Genomic DNA, 21109 nt, shown 5'->3' with positions numbered 1-21109 from the left:
ATCTGCCCGCCACAGATGTGATGAGGACAGCACATGTGGGCAGCAGCAGTGCTTCTTTCGTGAGACCCTGTGCTGTTGGCTCTACTAGGTGGTCAAAGCAGCTGTTGCTTTTGGGAAGATCAGCTGGAAACAGCAATAGAGGAAAAAGCACAGTAAATAACGATATGTGGAAATATAAGAAATTAATCTGGAAAAAATTTCTGTAAGTATCAACAGAAAAATGTAGGGCAAGAAAGCAAATCACACTGAACCAGAAAATGTGAAAGCTGAGATCCTGACAGAAGAGTGCATGATGAAGATTTGTGAGCAGGTAGGCATGTATTACCATTTTCCTGGATGTTCATATATCTGTGATTCCCTGCATAATGACACAACAGGACAGCTGTGCAACATTGTCTAAGTCATCTGAGAAAACCGTTGCATTGTAAAAAAATTATAAGAAAATACATAGACTAGTATTCATGCAAAAAAAGCAAAGACTAAATTCTAGACACAACTAAAATTCTTGAAATAACAATATTTAAGAGCTCAAGGCTTCAGAAGGAGAAACAGTCATATGAAAATGTGCAACTTCTCAAGGAAGAAAAGTGGGTAAATGGAGGATTGTAACTTAGCAGCATAGAAGACAATTCCCTTGTCTTCTATGGAGCAGTGGAGGCTGAACCTTTCCCCAGGACTGTTGACTGCCAGGTCAGCAAAGACTCATTGCTCATTCCACAGGGGTGATGAATACTGCAAAATCCCCTGCCACCACATGTGTGTTACCAAATAAATTTTATACTTTAAGAGAACAAAGCAATTATATCCTGCTTGCAGAATCTTGAAAAACAATCAAGGCTGTCTACATAAGTAAATGAGAGAAGGAGCATTATGTGATCAATACCAAACACTCAGACAATCAGGGAATTTTCTCTCGAAGTGCATTATGCTGCATACTAAACCAATAAGCTGGACACCTGCTGCTTGCTAACATGCCTGTGATGAAAGACTTTGGGTTTAGCCAATGGTCTATAATTTAAAATCAATGATGATTACTCAAAAATACATTTATCATAAATGAAATTGTAGAGGGTGTGTCACTACAATGCAGAATTTACAATATAGTTTAGAAATATATTAGAAATAAAGTAACTGGAAAAAATATTTGGAGATAAAAAGTCAGTCCTGTTTCTCTAAGGCATATTTTAAACCTGAAGACATCTATTGATGTTTCCATGAAATCACATTCTCCCTACATGAAAAAAATATTAAGTAAAATCTTCCACAATCTCCCACTGGCATCATCCTCATATACAAAGGTGAAAGGCTACTCTACAATTATCAGTCACTATGTGAAAAATGAAGCAACACTAAAACCAAAATACTTCAAAAAGAGCTTTGGGCTACAATGGAACATATAACCATATTCACTGAAACAATAAATTCAATTTTTCCAGAATCCAGTTTGCCTCTTGAAGTTTTACTTGAAAAATAGTGCTACATCACCTTTACTCTTCATCTTAATTATCTTTAAAGATGTTTAATGCTGATTAAATGCTTCACATTGATTAAATTCAAAAGTAATACTCAGCGAAGGAAAGAAGGATGGAAACCTAAAAGGGCTTATGCTGAAGTAATGGTATGAAAATAATAATTAAAAAAACTAAAGTCTTATTTTTTCACTATATTAGATTTGAAAAACTTTCCCAAATGTAAATTATCCATCATTCCAATCTCTAAAAAAAACCCCAAATTTCTAACAGTTTCATGAACTATTAAAAATTCTTTTGTACTCAGCGAGAAGGGAAAAAAACCCAGTAATTCTAGCTTTGCTTTGTTTACTTTTCATATCCACTGGGGCTGAAGAAGGGCTATATCAAATTTTCCAAAATTTCTGAAGTAGTGAAATGGTAAATTTACTGAACAGTCTCTGGAAATACTTACAACTAGTTCATTGATCCACATTTCTATGCAGATTTGAGTCTGTTGATAATCTGATGTCTTTATATTTTCCAAGATTGGTATTATTGACAGACATTAGACCTTAAATACATTCTTACTAGGTTGAATAGAAAAAATTTCCTGAATCATAGATCAAAATACTTCACTTTTACTAGTTGAGTGATCTTCAACAGTTCTTTAAGATTTTCCTTCTATTAAGAGGTACTGCCTCTCATGGCCCGTCTAGTCTAAAGAAGGCAACAGTTAAAAAGAAATCAGAAATGTTAAGAATGTTCTTCCATGCCTTCTGAAAATAAGTTTAGAGATGGAGGCATAGGTCCATGAGAAAGAACAATTAGTATGCTAACTTCATATATCAGTAGCTTTCTAATAGTAAGGAAAAATAACACTGTCAAAGATAACAAAAGATTGATATAAAATAAGATTAATGTTAAAACAAAAACCTGAAGAAATTTTAAAGTGATATTAATGTTCAAAAATTAAATACCACCCAGTTCAGCTGTTTTATATTCTAATGAGGCCTTATGTTCTAATGAGACTATATGTTCAGAAATGGCCTTGGATTCGGTCTTCCCCTTCATTAACACAAGGTATAACAAATTTTTGATCCATTCTGGCTTCCTTATAAACCTAAATGTCTCTGTTTGCCCTTAACTCATCCTTAATACTGAGCTGTCTGGCTCAGTGGAATGAATCTCCAAGGCTGGTGAAACTGAGTACAGCTGCAGGGACGAAGAACATCATCTGTGGACAGAACCATGCTGTGCAGCTCGCTGCAATCTCACTTCATGCCCACCAGCTTGTTCAGACTAGGCTGGGTTACCGTGCTTGTACCCTGTTTGTGATGAGTCAACACCAAAACCCAGAAATACACCCATGGAGGAGGTATCACATACAATTTAACACCAAACCATCTTTGGCATGTGAAACTCTTAAAAGCCCTCATCAAACTGATGTCATGTCCTCCAGACAGTCCTGAATGCAGGAGCCAGGATATGATATCTGGACACAGTCTGTTTGCAGAGCACATGGTTTTAAGCCAAGAATGTTTCAGTTGCTGAATGTCTGGAGTTCATTCCAGTCCTGCCAGGGTATACAGCATCAAATAAAAATGGACTCAGCATAAAACAGAAGATTTTTCAACACAGCAGAACGTGAATCATGAGTCAACTTATGCTACAGAAGGTGGGAAAATGTATTCAAAGTAAGATTTTAATGATTTTTGGCTCTTAAGGGAGATTTTTTGAAACTGGCACAGTGCAAACTAACCATATTACATTGTGCTTTATTTAATTTTATTTACCTATTTTCATCATGCATCATGAGCTGAACCCACTGCTCTGTTTCAACATTTCTGCCTATCTCATTTCACATACTACATGAGCTATGAGCAGAACTCCCAGCAGTAGTCAAATTATTGCAGAAGATCTCACAAAATGTAAAGTTGCATCAGATGAAAATGTGATTGTTAACTGATAATTCTGTAACAAAACAGTACTTTATTGCTTTATGCTTAAACATCCAGAATTTCCAATATTATATTTGGTAAATCATTTGTACATAGGATGAACTTAGATTTCAAAATCCATTCATTTTTACAACCTCCACCATCTAGATTCTACAAACTCATAAAGAATCTTCAGCAATTAAAAATGGGAATACACACAGAAAGATGGAAACACATGAAATCTTGTACACTTTACCCACATAAAGCATCTGAAGATTCTCTGAAGTATTTTTAATTGATCCAATGGATTCACTGTACAACAAGAAAACCTGACTGATTGATTCCTTTCCAAGTTCTGGACATTATGTTGCATAGCTCTAAGAATGGGACTCTACATTTATTTGACTGTAAGTCCACAGCATTATTTGCCTTCAATAAATTGTTAATATGATTATAGCACATATATAAAAATATAACACACCTAGAAATTAATAGAAAATCACCAATCAATGTACCATGAGTATAATGTACTCCATCTTAAGCCAGTTTCAAAAGGAAAACACAAGAAAAATAATACTGAATTAAATGACATCCAAAAAAACCCAAACCAACCTGAATCAGGCTTATAGAACATTACTGAGAAGTTTCAACATCAATAATTCTTTCCATAATCTGGGAGATTATCAGCAATGTTGTTAATACACTGAGTCAACTGATGATTTGATATATGCGTAAGAAAAACACCTGGTTTTGGAAGTGAAATAATTTCCTATGGGATAAAAATTACTCTGTGTCTAATTATATCAATTTACTCTTTAGTTAAGAACTCTACATTATATTTTAAAATTTGCATTTACTTTTTCTCATTCTGTCTGGCACAGAATTTACTTCCCTCTGCAATTAATTTTAAAAAAAATTTGGAGGTAGGAAAAAAAATGTAACTTTTGCTAGAATGGAAGACAGGAATCAATAGAAAAAATGTAAAAGGCCAAACTTGGTGATGAGTCATTGGAATCAGCAAAACTTGATCTAATACTTTGAGGAGGAAATGCTCATTAAAAGCTCAGGATATTTTTTACTGTGATTTGCAATACATCAGATATCAGTCTGCAGCAATGAGTGACCAATTAATCTTGTATTTCAGAAAAGTAAAGTTATGCTCTTGAACTGAGTTTTTGTTTATGCTTCAGTGAACTTATTCAGGAAAGAAGAGTTATCTAGAATAATTTAATTTGAAATTTATAAACACAGTGATCACAGCTGAGAGGTCAAAACTATAAGAATAGCATTTATAGGTACTGCTGCTATGGATGTGCTTCTGTGGAATAATGAAATTAAATCCTATTGAAATGTTCATCCTATTTCAAAAACTGAAGCATAAATGCTGTCAGCTGATGCTTAGGTCAGTACCAACAAAATCACTTATCCAATATTTGAAAAAATTAAACAGTACAAAACTAGACAACTAATTATTTAGATAGCACAAAGGTTATAGAGACCTAAAAAAGAAACAACTGCTTTCTTCTATTATGCTTCTACCTTTGGAAGTAAAAATAGTACTATAGCCAAACAAAGTAAGGTTGTAAACATTACTTTATAGTGTTGTCATATAAAAGGAATTAAATTTCATTAAAAGTATCACAAATTATCAACCATTTCAGGAAATCAGCTCTTTAGTTATTAAGAATTTTATTCATATATGTTCAGGCATTTTACTCAAGTAGAGAAAACAGTAAAATGCCTAATAAGAAATTGCTTTTTTTATCAGGTAAATTATTTATTTTCTATCGTTATTGCACAATAAAGCCTTTTGGCTAGATAAATGTCAATGTAATACTTAAATGGAATAGACTATACTGATTTAGATGTTGTGTTATCTTCACCATTACAAATATTACAAATCACTCTCTGCGGGCACCTAGGCACTGTTAGTCAAACCATATGGCAATGAATTACTGTGTGGGGAAAAAAAGTTTGGTTTGCCTTTTTCTATCCTCTGCGTTATAAAGGTTAAGTACATCAATAGATTTCCTCTGTCATCCTTATGTTTCTGCAAGTCCCTTTAAATATTTTGTTTATAAGATAACTGTCTTACTGAGGTAAAAACAGATTCCTGAAACTATTAATAACTACAGTACTACATAACTAAATAGCATAAATTACCTGCTTGATTTTTAAATATTTTTGATATGACGACAGGCACTTTGTGCTCAGCACCACCCTGTAAGAGAGACATATTAACCATGAGATCCCAAGACTGAAGTGGACATACTGAGATATAAAGAAGAAAAGAGATGTTACCCATACCTTTATGCTTAAGCCCAAGCCACCAACTGGTTGTCTACGAAGTGTAACAGTTCTGTGCTTTAAAAAATTGTAGAAAAAATAAATTTAGGTGAAAATACAATATCTGAATGAGCATAAAAGAGGTTCCTAGGCTCTCATTTACTTAAAAAATAATTCTTAAAAGTAGTCTAGAATCTGAGTGATCAGTTTTGAAGTATCAGTCAATGTTGTTTTACAGGCACTTAGTTCCTTATCACAGAGAGCAGAACTTGTGAGTTGTGTATTCAGACTTTAGTACGCTTTTCTATGTCTGAAGTGATATTCTTCCTGAACAGAAATTTGTACATAGTTTTCCTTTGACAAAGGAAAACTATATTATTACCTCAGATGTGTGCATTTTCATAGCTATTGTATATGGATACTTGTTCTATTTTTTCAACCAAAAATACCAATGTTTTCTAGTCTATATCTTCAGATCTCTCTATATTTTTTTGTAGCATATGCTGAAAAAATTTTAGAGATAATCAATTTCAAATGTTTAATTTTTTCATTTCAGATTTAAATACATAAGGAAGATAAACCTTTATCAATATTTTTCTAGAGAAACCTATCATATGTTTAACAGTATGCTGAATTTAACATTTCAATAATATGTAACTCGTGATGCCTGACAACATAATAATAGCACTTCATCTGTTGACAATAATTATACAGTTGATGGGGACTTTTTTTTGGAACATGCTGAACAGTAATGGATATAATGCCATCTTTACAGTAATTCCTGAACATATAAGATAAAGTATTTTTTCTTTTTCTGTACATATAGAAATTGTATATAAGATTACTCCTATATGTATATTTTGTCTGGGTGTTTTACAGTTTCACCAATTCAGATAAATATAAATTTTTATTTCAGTAGGCAAGACCATAATCTTATGATAACAAGTTATTTTAATATTTATAGCTCTTTTTTTTTGTAACACTCATCTTGCTAGACATAGGTTCATATAGACTCAGGGCAAAGTGAAAAAATCTATATCTGGAATTTCATTTTAGATGGATAAAAATAATACATATGGTAAAAATATTAGGAATTGTTTTGTACATTTTCAGAATTGCTTCTGTTCCAATGAATACTGTACTACACTAGTCTATGCTAAAAATTGAAAACTGCTGCATTATGAACATGGCACCTGACATGTATAAAGGGTTATATGATTCAATTTCTGCTGATATAATTCCATTTCTTTGAAATCCATGCTAATGCATTTTTTTTCATAGGTTTTTACTTCATTTGGAACTGCATCAAAACTTTTGATCACTCACTGACAAAGTTCAGATCTGATCCGAATCAGAATACATCCCTAACTTTGAATTCAGTGACTCACTCCCAAGAGATGCTTTCCAGGAACTAATGTCTGTCTGCTTACTTAATTCTTGTTTTGTTTCACCTATACTTACACCTTGAAAATATATTATCTTAATATATCCCATCACAAGGAGATGATGGAATAAATATTTCCATACTCTAGTTTGCTTTAGCATGATCATACAACAGATAGTAAGCACGTGAATAGCTTTAGCCATTTTATAAAAATGACAAGTAGGGAACAGCTTATTGGCATCTTATACTTTCAAATAGAGCTAACATGCATTTATATATGATTGATAGGGAGCCCTATTTGCATAACATTGGTATAATCTTGATATTTCTATTTTAATAGATCATAGTATTCCTTATTATTATTATTATTCAAATATTCCTGCTAAAAGAAGATACTAAACTCATACTTAATGATTCCTACATAGAAGCTTAGTAAAGGCTACGTTTAAAAAATGCAAACATTTTCTTGTTTTCAAGATGTTCAAATTGCAAAGTAAAATGCTAAAAGCTGTGCATGATTAAGTATCATGATCAGGATAATTTACATAAATTTATTTCAATCTATGATCATATATGATTTGCTATGACTAGAAAAACATAACTTTCTTGCCCTGTTTGGCTTTTCTAAGGAAACATTAATAGCTGCTGTCAGAAAAAGGACAGTCAACTCAGTAGACTTTAGGTCTGACTCAGTCCTGAATTTGTTATGCAAGGACAAAATTTCACGACTATGAAATTTGGACTGAAAGACACAGAAGCTTTGCAAGTAACTATGAAAGAAAACTCTACTCCAAAATATCTTGCCAAAACTGAACTGCAATATTTATGGGGAAATAAACAAACCTATTGTTTTGTGACATGAATGTCATGTACATATGCAGCTGAAAACCCAATGTGTATGGATGGCTCAGCCAAACAAAGAAACAACTCATTTCACTTTTTTGTTGCCTGCAGGCTAGATATAATTTTTCTTTCCAGATGAATTTATTTATGGTTTAGAGTGAAGTGGGAAAGACATTTGTATCAGTGTTAAAAAAAAATACAGTGCTATAGTTGACTGTGTAATTTTATTTCATTATAGGTAAGGAAAACTCTTTAGACAGTCATACTAATTATAAATCTGAACAGCAACACTGAAATTAGCATTTTTAAATTAACCTTTTCTGCTTTTTAACTAGTATTTTGTTTTTTTCAATAGTACATACAGTTTCTTGAAACTCTTTTTTCTCATGGGTTCCAAAGCATCCAATGTGCACTCTGTAGCAAGTACTCATTACAGGTGTGCTACCAAGCAGAAGCATTTATGTACCCACCAAGGCAAAACAGCCTGTTTTGGTTCCTGTTTCTAGGAGATTACAGGACAAAGTAGTACCCCACATAAAACTTCAGGATGCATTTGAATAAACAGAATGTAAGAAAAAAAACTGTAATTGGCAGGATACCAGTATGAAATATTCCTATATTTTTGAGACCTTTAATTGTTGCAAGCTGTCAACTGGTAGGCAGAAAATTTCAGGAACTCCAAGAATTATGTCAGGCAGGGAATATATTGAAAAACAGATACAGCAGAAAATTTTATCCATATAAGCTGCAGACACCATTCAAAAGAACACTATTTCAACAACTGTATAAAGAAGAGACTACTTGGTAACAAGTGCAGTGCTGCTTATAACAGCTAAAATGAATAATACAGCTGAAAAAATTGCTATACTTTTATTAGCTGCACATTGAATGACACTTCCAAGTATAATGGGAAGAACTATATGGTCAAATACCCATCTTTTAGGTATGAGATTGCTCTACACAGAAGACTTACTAGATTCTGTTGAAAAACAGTGATAGAAATTTTATCTCTGGAAAGGTCTTTCATGTCTTGTTATTTGCTCATATGAAGTGGTATGACTGGAGCTTAATGGGCAATGTGAGAAGGCAACTGCTTATTTCTAAGGCAATTGTTTCTTTCTGTTGCTGTGTTTTAGGAAGATTTTATATCCACCTATAGGCCAATGTTTACCTATTATGTCATTATTACCAGGTTGTTAACACCTAAGACTGGCACCTGTGGTAAAACATCTCTCATTACAAAGAAGTATTATATCTAGCTAGCTAGCTAGCTAACTAGCTATCTACCTACCTACCTATCTATCTAAATGAATAATGTACTATGGGGATTTCAGAAGAAGATTCTGCTTGAAACACTCCCAAATCATTGATATAAAGAGATAGTTTTGAAAAAATATGTATGTACAACATTTTACTTCTCTGTTTCAGTCTCTATTAAAATATTAATGAATACATATATTATTTCCAAGCATCAAACTGAAGTACACAGTAGAAAAGGCTGGAGCACTTGACAGAGTCCATGTTCTTTAGGTTTTCTAGAAACTCTTCTAAGAAACAAACCCATTCACAATGGCTAGGACAGGTTGGAAGAGACAGATCACCATCACTTTAAGTTTGTTCTTTTCCCTTCTATTTATCAGCAAAACTACTGTGATGACCCTACCAGTGTCCTCCTGGACTGCCCTGTCCCCATAGCAAGGAGGTCGACTGGAGAATCCCTGGGCTGACTTGTATCCTGTGTGGGCATCTTTCCTGTTGCAGGACCTGGATGCTGACAGCATTAAATTTGGTGGGAGTAGCTCTCTTAGGGTAGGACATAGTTATGAGCTGGGCAGAGTTGCCAAGGTCACGTCCTCATGTTCCCAATAATAGCCTTGAGGGTAACTAAGCTGACCACTGCCTCAGTGTGATGGTGTCACTTCCTCTACATCTTTTGGCTTCACTGACCAATAGCATTACAAGGATAAATGCCTGGTACCAACTCCACTTGTTAGCCTGAGTCTGTGCCCATGGGCTAAGAGTAGTTGGGCTAAGCTCTGTAATTATTGAGGGGTGCTATGTGCCTTAGACTACTTCAGACAGATATTGGCAAAAATGGGTCAACCAATTATTATCAACAGTACTGTTCATAACAATGGCCACACCAACAAATCCCATCGAATGTAGGCCCACCAACAGGCTCAGTATCATGACACATCATCAAAATTACCAATTAAGACAAAAATCACTGGTCTTGACTCAAGGGGACTGGTCACCTTTACATAACCCAGAAAAGGGATATGTATTAATTATATATATTTGATAAACAGCCATGACTAAATGTGCTTTGGTACCTGAGCCTATCTGGACCCCACACTCAAACCACAAGAAGACTATTACCTTAATAGATAGCAGACTAGTCCTTAAACATGAAAAGTGGATAAACAAGTAGATAGGAAAAAGTGAACAAAGAGAACAAGTGAACAAGTCTGGAAAAGGTGAACAAAGACAACAAAGAAATAATTGCTGCATTGTTTACAAGATTTTTAAAAAATAAATTTATCCTTACTTCTAAATTTGCATCTGGTATTTATTGGAAGAAGTAGTCACAGAAGTTCTCCTTACTTGTTGAAAGTAAAATGTGAAATTAACTACAGATACAACATGGCAGGTTTGCAATAGGAAAAAAAATCCAGAGTTTGCCACCCAGGCCTTGGGAAACATACAGGAGAAAGGAAAAAGCAAAGCAAGAAGGTGCTATAATAAGACTTAAAAAAGAAGCCTGTAACCTGTCCTGCATGTGCGGTGGTGTGTTTTTTCTTTAATTTGATATTTGTTCAATATCTGTTCCCCCCTGCCATCCTTAATCTCCTCCTCTCCCCAGCTGTCAATCTTCCCTATCTCTTCCCTAACCCCCTCCTCTCCAAGTTGTCAATCCTCCCTTTCCCTGCCCCTTTCCCTGGAACCTTCCCTGTCATTTCTCCGAGCTCCCTCCCCTGCTTCCAGAGCATTCTCTGTCTATTTAGTGTCTAGTTTCCCTGTCTAGTTAGGCTCAACACCCTATTGCTTATTTTGTATTATTCCACTTCCCTGCTTCCCCTGATAGGTTTGTGATAGGTTAATTCTGCCCTAAACTCCTGCCCTGCTATTCCCTCATTGGTTGCTGTTCCTACACCTATCTTCCTGAGTTCTTGCATAAAACCTCTGCTCCCCCTCCCAAGGGGGTCTTGGGGCTCACTGAATAAAACCATTCTGTTCACCCCCAAGTCCCGTGTCACCTCCATCTCTTCCCTCACCACCAACTGGGACTGCAGAGCTTCCCAGGGGGAGCGGCTGCCCGTTCTCTTCACTCGCTGCCCAGCACGCCACCGCTCGGAGAATCGCGGTGAGAGGAGCAGCACCGCGATACAACAAATGGTAGCAGAGGATGGTTCCCTCCTTCATCTTGTAGAAAAAACAGGCAAATTTGTGGGGGTGCCCGCCTCACAGAAGAAGAAGGAGGGAAGGGGACATCTGTGGCCGTGGAAGCTCTGCCGGATGCTAAGAGGAGCCAAGCGCCGAGCAAAATAAGACTTAGGCTATGGGACCCTCTTTATCTTCGCTGTTGTGCTCTGTACCCCTGCCTGGAGCAGCTGTGCTGCAGGGGCAAGTCCCCATTTTGCCTCAGGAGGCTGCGGCGCGGAAGCAGTCGTCCTGCACTGGGGCAGACGCGCTGTATGGGCATTGTGGGGATAGACCTACCCCAGGACAAAGAGTGCGGTTTGGCAGTGGCTCAGGAATGAGCCTGAAGAAAGGCCGACTGAGAGGGAAGAGGGAGGTAGCTTTCCCCTTTTTTTTTTTTTTTTTTTTTGCTTTATCGGGACCTGCCAGCTACGTGATAAAATAGGCAGGCTCCCTTTCTTTTTCCAAGGGGGAGGTAATACTCCTCGCTTGGTCTTTTACGGGGACCCACGCTTGAATCCCTCAGTCAAGGCATCTGCAGCAAGACCACCGGAGGTGGATAGTGGCCGAACCCAAGGCTTTGGGGACGAGCCTGGTTTAATGGGAACACCTAAGCCTCCGGAAGGGCTGAACCGTGAAGGGACGTCCCCAGTTTGGCGTGACTTTTCCATCAAGTCGAGGAGAAGATTCAAGTCATCACCGCCTGGGCCCAGAGGGTAAGGTGGGCTAGATGGGGTGGGGACCGCCCTGATGGGCAGCTGGGTTTGCCATTTTTTTTTTTGCGTTTTAACCCCCGCCCGCACCCAGACTGGGGCTGCATCCCTGCATGTCCCTGGCAGGCGGGTGGGTTTTCCTTTTCTGGGAGGGGGCTAGTACTCTTCGCTGAGTAATACTCTTCACCCAGTCTTTTGTGGGGACCCATACTGGATTGCTTTTTCTTCTCCTCAAAAATGTTGTCTTCTCTATCCTCCCCTCCCCTTTCTGGGCTGGACGGAGAAGGTAGAAAAGACTCAAGTGGGACAAACATTTAAAGGCGACATGTTAACTATGGGAGGGTTGTTAAAAGAGGCCCTTTACACCTACACATTGCGTCGACATCCAGCTGCGTTGGGCCCCCCTCCTGTAGATTTCCCCTTTTGGCTTCTGTGAAGCTCTCCATACCCTCATCCCCTTGGACAAATCTAGCCAAGATAAGGGAGTATTATACAACAAAATCCAAAACCAAAACAACAAAACCAATTTTTCTCATAGGTGTTCAAAGCATTAGAGGCAAGTCACAACTTGCAAGAAAGGAAATTCCAACTGAGCATAACAATAGAAAAGAACTTCACATAGTTAAGCATCAAGAGCTGCCCAGAGAGCTGGCAGCATCTTCATCCTTGGAGATATTCTAAACATGAATGGACAAAGTAACTTGGAAACTATCACCACTTTCAGTAGTGAGTTGAATTAGATAACCCCAAGAGGTCCCTTTCAAAATAAATTATTACATGATTTATTCTAGTTAAGATGACTGACAAAGCCCATGGTGTCTTATTCCTCTGAGGGAAGGAATCATATTAATGTGTCTGAATGAAAAACAGTCTCAGTATGACTTCAGAATAATACTCAGGTTCTCCTCCACTGAGTTGTCAAATATTCAGTTTGGGACAGGAGCTTTTTTTGGCAAGCGGTGTGAAAAGACCCCAGACTCTTCTCAGATACAAATTACATCAATATAGATCATGTAAAAATGTGGATTTCCAGAGTCACTAATAACACATATAAGGCCCTGTGTCAAGATATGATAATACTTTTCCCATTGAAAATTAGCTTATTACTTTCAATTTAAAAGGCATTCCGTAACAACAAATTATAGCTAAATTCTGCCAGAATGCAGATTTTCTCTGAGTAATGCCAGTCTGCATTCAACTTTGCACAGCATTTCACAGGCTAGCTATAGTGAAGATAAACAACCGAGGCTGAAACCATCAATATCCCAAATACTAACACTGGAAAGCCTTGTGCTTCCATCACAGTCAATTTGCTCCTAACTATTGAAATTTTTAAACTGTACAAGATCTCTCACAATGTCTAAGCTACAATTTACCAGTCCTGATACTGTCATAGCTTCAAGTGTAATGGATTTATTGAAATTTCAATTAAGGGACACATATATTTATGCATATGTGTAGCTTATCAAAGTTGTGATGCCTTTCTTTTATCTTGTTGGTATGAGTACTCACTCTTAGCTGGAGTCTTTCCACATTTCGGGATGAGATTGTTTTTCAGGGATATTCAAAGTGTCCTTTGCATTCTTCTGTTCTATTTAACAGCCTTTTAAAAAGCTACTTATTCTTTCAATCTTTAATAAAAAAGTTTTTTTGTCATGCTGAAAAATACTCATATTTATTTTGTGATGCAAACTTCTAACTGTTCTCATATTGGCAGCAAGACAAGCATATCATAATAAAATTCCTAAGGAATTACTTGATATTTATCTTCTAAGCATCTAGGTCAGCTTTCCAGAGCATGGAAAACAAATAACAAACAGTTAAATAATGTATTTTCTCCATACAAGTGATCTCTAATTTCAAAAGGAAGACTCTAAATCATTCACTTGATGTGTAAAACAAGATAGAAAAAAAAAAAATAGAAAAAAAGAAATTGTTCGTTATTAGCTTTTTTAAGAAAAACAATTTTGGACTAAAGTAACACACCAGCAATGGTAGAACAATCACTGGTCCAACTGCAATATTAGCAGTTCTTGAGACAGAAATGTCCTTGGGTTAAAAAAAAACCTTCTAGATTTTTTTGCAGATCTGTTCCCTAGAGGTTTTCTAAGGTAACATTTTTTCTGTGTCATTATTAGCGTCTGAGTTATAAAGGAAAAGCCATAGAAATCACATCAGGGGTTTGAACAGTATTTTCAGACACTGGTTCTTTTTTTTTTTTTTTCTTTTTTTTTTTAATCAACAAAACAACTAATCTTGCTGCTTTTCTTTTCTTATTCACATACTTTACTTCATTCTAAGACACAGTTCGTGAAGCTGGAACATCAAATATCGAGCATACAAAGGTTTTTGTTATACTATTCCTATTAGACTCAAATAAGCCTCTGGGGAGTCCTCTTCCAATCAAGATGCCATCCACCTGCATTCAAAAACTCTTTGCCTGACCCCTGACCAATTCAGAGACAATTTAGCAGACAATCCTCCTCTGTGAGAAGGACCAATTTTGATAAAAAACCAGATGGATTTCTGTTCTTTTTTACAAAAATAAAATAAAAAATAAAAAATAAAAGAAAGAAAATGCTTATGAAAAGAGGAGAGCATAAAACTGTGGACTGTCAACAGGAGAAGGATGAAGCAGTATACATGGATGAAAAACAAAGAATATGAAGGATGAGGTACTGTATGTAAGCAATGAGTATCAGGAGGTAAAGTGAGAAATAGTTAAAGTACAGTAATACCTTCATTAATATAAAGTTTAAAAATTAATGCCTTCCTGCTTTTCCTTTAACTAAAATTGATCACTCTGTATGTCATACAATTAATTTATTTTTGTGAGTATTTTTTAACTTTAAATCTGGAGGGAAAAATATCTTCTGTTAAAAATACTTGGCAGATAAAGAAAGCTGTCTATTTATTTTCAATTCACCATTTCTGTCAACATTTTTGTGCTTGGATTCTATGAGTGTGCACCAATTCAGAGAATCACAGAATGTGTCAGTTTGGAAAGAACCACAGTGGGTCATCTGGTCCAATCCCCCTGCTCAAGCAGGGTCATCCCATAGCACATGGCACAGGATTGTGTCCAGATGGTTCTTGAATATCTTCAATGAAGAACACTCCACAAGCCCTCAGGGCAAACTGTTCCAGTGCTCAGTTACCTGCCTAAGGGGATATTGTGAGAGATGGTGTCAAAAGCCTTACTGAAGTTGAGGTTCAGCTGTTATCCATCCAGGTAGCTGTTTCATCATAGAGGGCAATCAAGTTGGTCAATCATGTCAATCAGCTTAGTGAATCCATGCTGACTATTCCTGGTCATCCATGTAGATAGAGATGACCTCCAAAATGAGGCATTCAATCACCTTTCCAGGGACTGAGGTGAGGCTGACTGGCTGGTAGTTCCATGGATCCTTCTCCTTTCCCTTTTTGAAGACTGGGGTGACATTTTTTTTCTTCCAGTCCTCAGGCACCTCTCGATTGCCACCTTTCAGGGGTGAGCATAAGCAGCCTTGCTGAGGTATCTGACATCGCTCTCAGTACTTGTGGATGCATCCCATCTGGGCCCCTGGACTTGAGGATGTCAGGCTTACCTAGGTGTTCTTTAACCCAATCCTCCTTGACCAAGGGAAAGTCTGCCTCCTAAGTCTTTTTTCCTGGTTTCTTGGGTCAAAGATTCCACAGGTCTGGTCTTACCAGTGAAGACCAATGCAAAAATGGCATTCAGTAATTCTGCCTTCTCTGTATCCTCTGTTATGAGGGTCCCTTCTCCATGTAGTCATGGGCCCATATTATCCTTAGTTTTCCTTTTGTTACTGATGTATTTTAAAAAGCCTTTCTTGTTGTCCTTGACATCCTCGGCCAGATGTGATTCCAGGTGGAACTTGGCCTTCATTTCATTTGTACTTTGACAACCTCTCTAAATTAATTCCACATGGTCTGACTGCTTCCATCTCCTCTGCATTTCCTGCTTACACTTGAGTAATGACAGGAGTTTCTTTTTTATTCATGCAGGTCTCTTGACCCCTTTTTTCAATTCCTTGCTCTCTGGGATGGTTTGTTCTTGAGTCTGGAGAAAGTGATCCTTCAAAATTAACCAACTCTCTACGACCCTTCCTCCCTGAAAGGCCTGTTCCCATGGGATTCTTCCAAGAAGACCCCCCTGAAGGGGCTACAGCCCTAAAGAGGCTGAATGTTATAATTTACTTGCTGCCCTGCTTTTTCTTGTTCTATACTGAACTTCACAATCTCATGGTTGCTGCAGCCAAAGCTGCCCCCAGCCTTCACATCTCCAACAAGGCCCTCCCTGTTTTTTAGTGAAAGGTCAAGGAGCACACCATTCCTTGTGGGAACCTCCACTATCCGTGTCAGGCAGTTGCCATCAATACTTCCCCAGTTCCTCCCATCCTGTTTGTGCTTCACTGTGCTGCTTATCCAGCAATGTCAGGGTGGTTGAATAAAAAAACATTACCGCAAGTAGAAACAGAACTTTCCTTTTTAATAATTTTCCATTCAAATATCCCACCTAAGAGGAAAACTCATTCTACAGCCAGTTTTTTCTTCTTCCATGCACTTGTGGTGAGTACAAAAAGAAGGCAAAAGGTATTTCTATTTTTGTTGCAAATGAACTAATTTGAAGAATGGCTATGTGTAAAATAAAGATTAACTAGGAGTACCTGAGAATGAAAAAATACAGAGAAAGGAGGATAAATCAGTAAGACAATGTGATCGTTTATGACTGCTATAGCATTGACTTTCAGGTTACAATTTTCTATTAATATTTTGAATCATACAGAACAGGGGTGAAAACTATCCTATTTAACCATTTGAAATATAAAGCATTTATCTCTGGAATTTCTGTCATGTAACTGTAATTGTAAAACTTAACAAACTCAGTGCTAGAGAATTACCAGCTATTTCAGCCTGATTTCAAATTTGCTTTTGAGCTCCTATGTACTAGAAATTTATATATGGTAAAAAATAATAGCGTTTATCTCCATGTTACACTCAATTTGCATTCATATTAAATGCTAGCTGTCCAGAGTTGTTATTTGGTTCAAATGCAGAAAAAGTGAATATGGCCATGAAGATAGTGTAATACATTTTTCTGATTGGAGTTTGACAACAGAATCCTGTGAGGACTGGAGAAGACACTTTCAGAAAGGGACCTTGCAGAGATCTTGTAAGGGACACAAAGAAATAGATCAGACCCTTAAATTTTAGTTTTCAGAGTCTTCAGTGAGAAAACTTAGGGAAAATAAGGATAATGTTAACAGTGTTGTCCAGGAAAAGGCAGCTCAGCAGGAGTGCCCACACTTATTTCTAAATAGTATGAGGCAGAAGAAATCCCTTCTGAATGGGTGTCATACCTAGAGCCACATAATACTTTGCAACTCCAACCTAAATTATCATCTGGATTATACTTGAAATTCACTTACTTTCACACAGTAACACATTTACAACCAAGAAAAACTGCTCTCCATGCCACAGTCCTGGGAATCACTTCTTTCTAGGCTCTACCCATTACTGTGATCACTACTGGTGAACTACAACCAAGACTTTTGGATTAATTTTATATACAGTGGCTGCATATCCCAGCTATGCTTTTTTTGCAAGGTCTATTACTTTCCAGAATTTTTCAAAATTCAATTGCTTAAATATTATCAAAACTTGTCTCCTTGCTCTGTCTTCCATCAGGTAATACTATTTAGGATACCCATAAAATGTATGAGTAAAAGGCATCAAAATCAACCCAAATCTTGATACTAAAAGGAAGAGGCAGACTTGGGTTGTTCAGGGAAGGCTTTTATACTGTTTTAGACTGGATATTGAGAATGTTGGGTGGGGGTGTCCTGCTGTATTTTGGGAGTTGATCAATACATACACAGATTTGATACAATATTTTCTCACAGTATTTTTTCAGATGCACTTAGCTTGTGTTAATTAATTTGAGAAGTAATCTAGGACTATATAGGATAGAATTTTGATTCTTCTTCTATGAGATTCATACACAAGGCATTTAAACACCATCGAGACCATAGCAATCCTGTATAATTACATCCACAGACACTATATACTGAAGTCGCATTATATTTTACTATGACACTTGCAACAAGTTTGCATACAATTTATCAGCATTACCAGCCATGCCTGGTAAAAAACCCCAAAAACTGTGTTTTTTCATGCTTCTCAGTGAAGCAGAAAGTATATGCAAAGCTGATGAATGAGGCTTATACTTATCTCAGCAAACCAACCAGAAGTGGCCATGCCTGTCACTGATCAACCTTTTTGAACATTTTAAAGAGAATGTTCCACAGAATTCCATGGAAAAGTGCATAACGTTTCAAATTGCTAAAAGCTAATTCAAATAATCTTATGTATGATATTAAACAATTTATTTAAGTATTTAGTGAAGCAGGAATGAAATATTTACATATTATAGAGGCAAACTCTCTAACATGCTCTCATATACATATACAAATACCCATTATATGCTTTTTTGCTTCTAATTCTTAGCAGAGTACCACAAACCCACTTGATGTCCCCAAGTCCCAGCTTGTAAGTTTACATGATGCAATACAACAAGCAGACAGAAACACTCTCCCTTGGCCCACTCTGAGGAGGCTGCCATGAATTGCGCACTCTAAGAAACACCAGCAATTTCATAAAATTGATTTTACTCAGTTAAGTATATCTATTCCAAATTCAAGAACACTGTTTATATGAGGAAATTAAATACATTAATTAAGGATGTTGATAATTTAGATAGCTTTGCTGAACTGCTTATGCAAAATGTTACCATTTTATCTAGTGACATTATCAAATGTAACGTCAGAAGATTCCTCTATAGCTTAGAGGCACCACAGGCTTTGAAATCCAGCATAACTGAACCTTGGTTGAAAAAAGCACCACATACATGCTGGCACTGATTAAGCTCCATCTGTGCCTGAAACAGAATTACAGTGACATAACTGCCCATCAAGTGTTCTCAGTCAGCTCGGTGCCCTTGAACAGACATCCTGTCTGATACACAAATGAAGAAAACTTTGGTGTATCAGTTTACTCTTAATGTACTTTCACTAGGAAACACTTTTTCACTCTTAATTTAATGGCCCAGAAATATTTGGTGTAAGAATGCTTTAATTTTGGTATTTATAGACATTTTTTGCTTCTATTAAGATTACAAATGTTATAATAAATTATGCATAGCACTAGTCCAAAATGCAGTTTTTATCCTTATGAATATAAGAAGCACAGGAGACCCAACAACTTATAATTACTTGTATTTCCATTACCCAATAAAATCTCTTGCACTCCAATACAATAAGGACTCCTCTGTAGAAGAGATTAAAGTGTGCAGCCAAAAGCACAGGGATATAGAAGCACTTACATTTGCACTGTGATCACTTCCACTAACACAGACGACATCTTGTTTTTGAATTGTTAATACCTCTTTTGTAAGCTTCAGTCGGATGTCATAAGCATTTTCAGATACTTCATCATACAACAATGCAATACCAGTTTTAGTCTGCAAAAAGAAAAGCATACACAAAAATTTAAGAATATGAACATTTCATAATGATGAATAACAAGCTCTATTCCATGCAATAAATGAAAGCATACAAATGAGCATTATTTACAGAAAGCAGAAAACTGGTCTGCTTTTCAGTCTTCAAATAGATTAGACATAAAAAGTCTCTTTTGTACTGGAAAATACAGGATAAGTGGTCTTTGAAGTAGACATTAATATGCAAAGAGTAAAAAAATTACAAAAATTTCTCCATTGTATTGTTACACAAAGAATTGTTGCCAATTAATGATGTCCTATTTGACTTTTTTTATACAAAGGCTTATGAAAATGTATTAGAAACAGATAGGTATGTATAAAGATATGAGAACACATTTTTCATTTTTGGCAAGAAGTGGGGAAGTGAAATATTGTTCCTGTCTTAAAGATGCTCATTTCACTCTGTCAGAAAAAGAACTGTACCATCATAAAAGTTGCCATGAAGATATAGAGTTCTGTTACAATAGAAAACTATGTTTTCACATTGTAAAACATAATTCGACCCAGTTGTTACAGAATTTGTTTTGTTTAGGATAAGATGAACATACATTTCTTAAGTTACATCATCACTGGACTAATAACTACTAAACTACATAGGATAGTCAACTATTTGGTATAAACAATGTTTTCTTCATTAGTAGTAGAAAATAAACTGTATTTTAATTTCTGGTTTATTCCCTTGAATTTCCCTTGATATTCCCTTGAATATCTGACTTTCAGATATTTCTTTTCCAAACAAAAACGGTGGTATTAGGACTGCTTACAGCTATTTGTTAAAATATGCAGACAAATGATATTTCAGATCTTTACAGTCACTGCACAGAAGACAAAAACAACTGCTCTGAAATGAGTGATCATATTGAAAAATACTATTTGTTTATTAATTTCTAATGTATATTACAACATCATCACAGCACTGCACTTTATGTAAGTGAAGAAAAATAAAGCATGCTTTAAGTTTTAGCTGCAGTATTTGTTTTTAAAAGAAGATTTAAAATCAAGTTGTTAATCTATGTTTTCTTGAATGGTAGACTGTATAAGAACCAGAGTAATGGAATTAAAAAAGAAACATGTCCTGTGTACTGAATGAAAGCTTGAAGGATTTTAAAATAAAATTAAACATGAAAAATTATCTTAATAATATTTACATTTCTATAAATGTAGGGAGAAAGGTCTGTGGTGAATGTCAATAAAATCTTTCAGTCTTTTAAAACAGGATCAGCTTAAGCTTAAGAGACTTAAGTTTGGTGTAGCTCTATGCTGCAATGGAAAATGCAGCCTAGAAAACAATTAAATTTTTTCTGAATTATATACACAGCAGTTGCTCAGGTGAATTGCTCGTGTAGTTGGTCTATCCCTGGGCTCGAAGCAATTGTCCCTATGTAGATCACTTCTGCCATTTAACACACTGACATATCCTAAGACCTCTGAGCACATACAGCTGACACAGGCTATTTAGGATATCCAGGTCCTTTCCTAGCTGGAGGCAAGACCAGATTTCCATGTTTATTATA

The 21109-nt window shown here is 36.2% G+C and overlaps 1 protein-coding gene across 1 annotated transcript in view; it reads right to left on the bottom strand.

Annotated features, from left to right (window-relative positions):
- SNTG2 (syntrophin gamma 2) overlaps positions 1–21109 on the bottom strand; it is a 200608-nt gene that overhangs the window by 92442 nt on the left and 87057 nt on the right. The window contains exons 2-4 of the mRNA XM_021551123.2: positions 19419–19556; positions 5696–5752; positions 5552–5609 (exon numbers count right to left, since the gene is read on the bottom strand). Coding sequence (XP_021406798.2) covers positions 5552–5609; positions 5696–5752; positions 19419–19556 — 253 coding nt within the window. The remainder of the gene's footprint in view (positions 1–5551; positions 5610–5695; positions 5753–19418; positions 19557–21109) is intronic.

The sequence above is a fragment of the Lonchura striata genome, chromosome 3 (assembly GCF_046129695.1).
Source record: "Lonchura striata isolate bLonStr1 chromosome 3, bLonStr1.mat, whole genome shotgun sequence".
In the NCBI taxonomy this organism is placed as follows: Eukaryota; Metazoa; Chordata; class Aves; order Passeriformes; family Estrildidae; genus Lonchura; species Lonchura striata.
The sequence above is the reverse complement of the archived record's forward strand: the minus strand, read 5'-3'. Positions and strand labels throughout refer to the sequence as shown.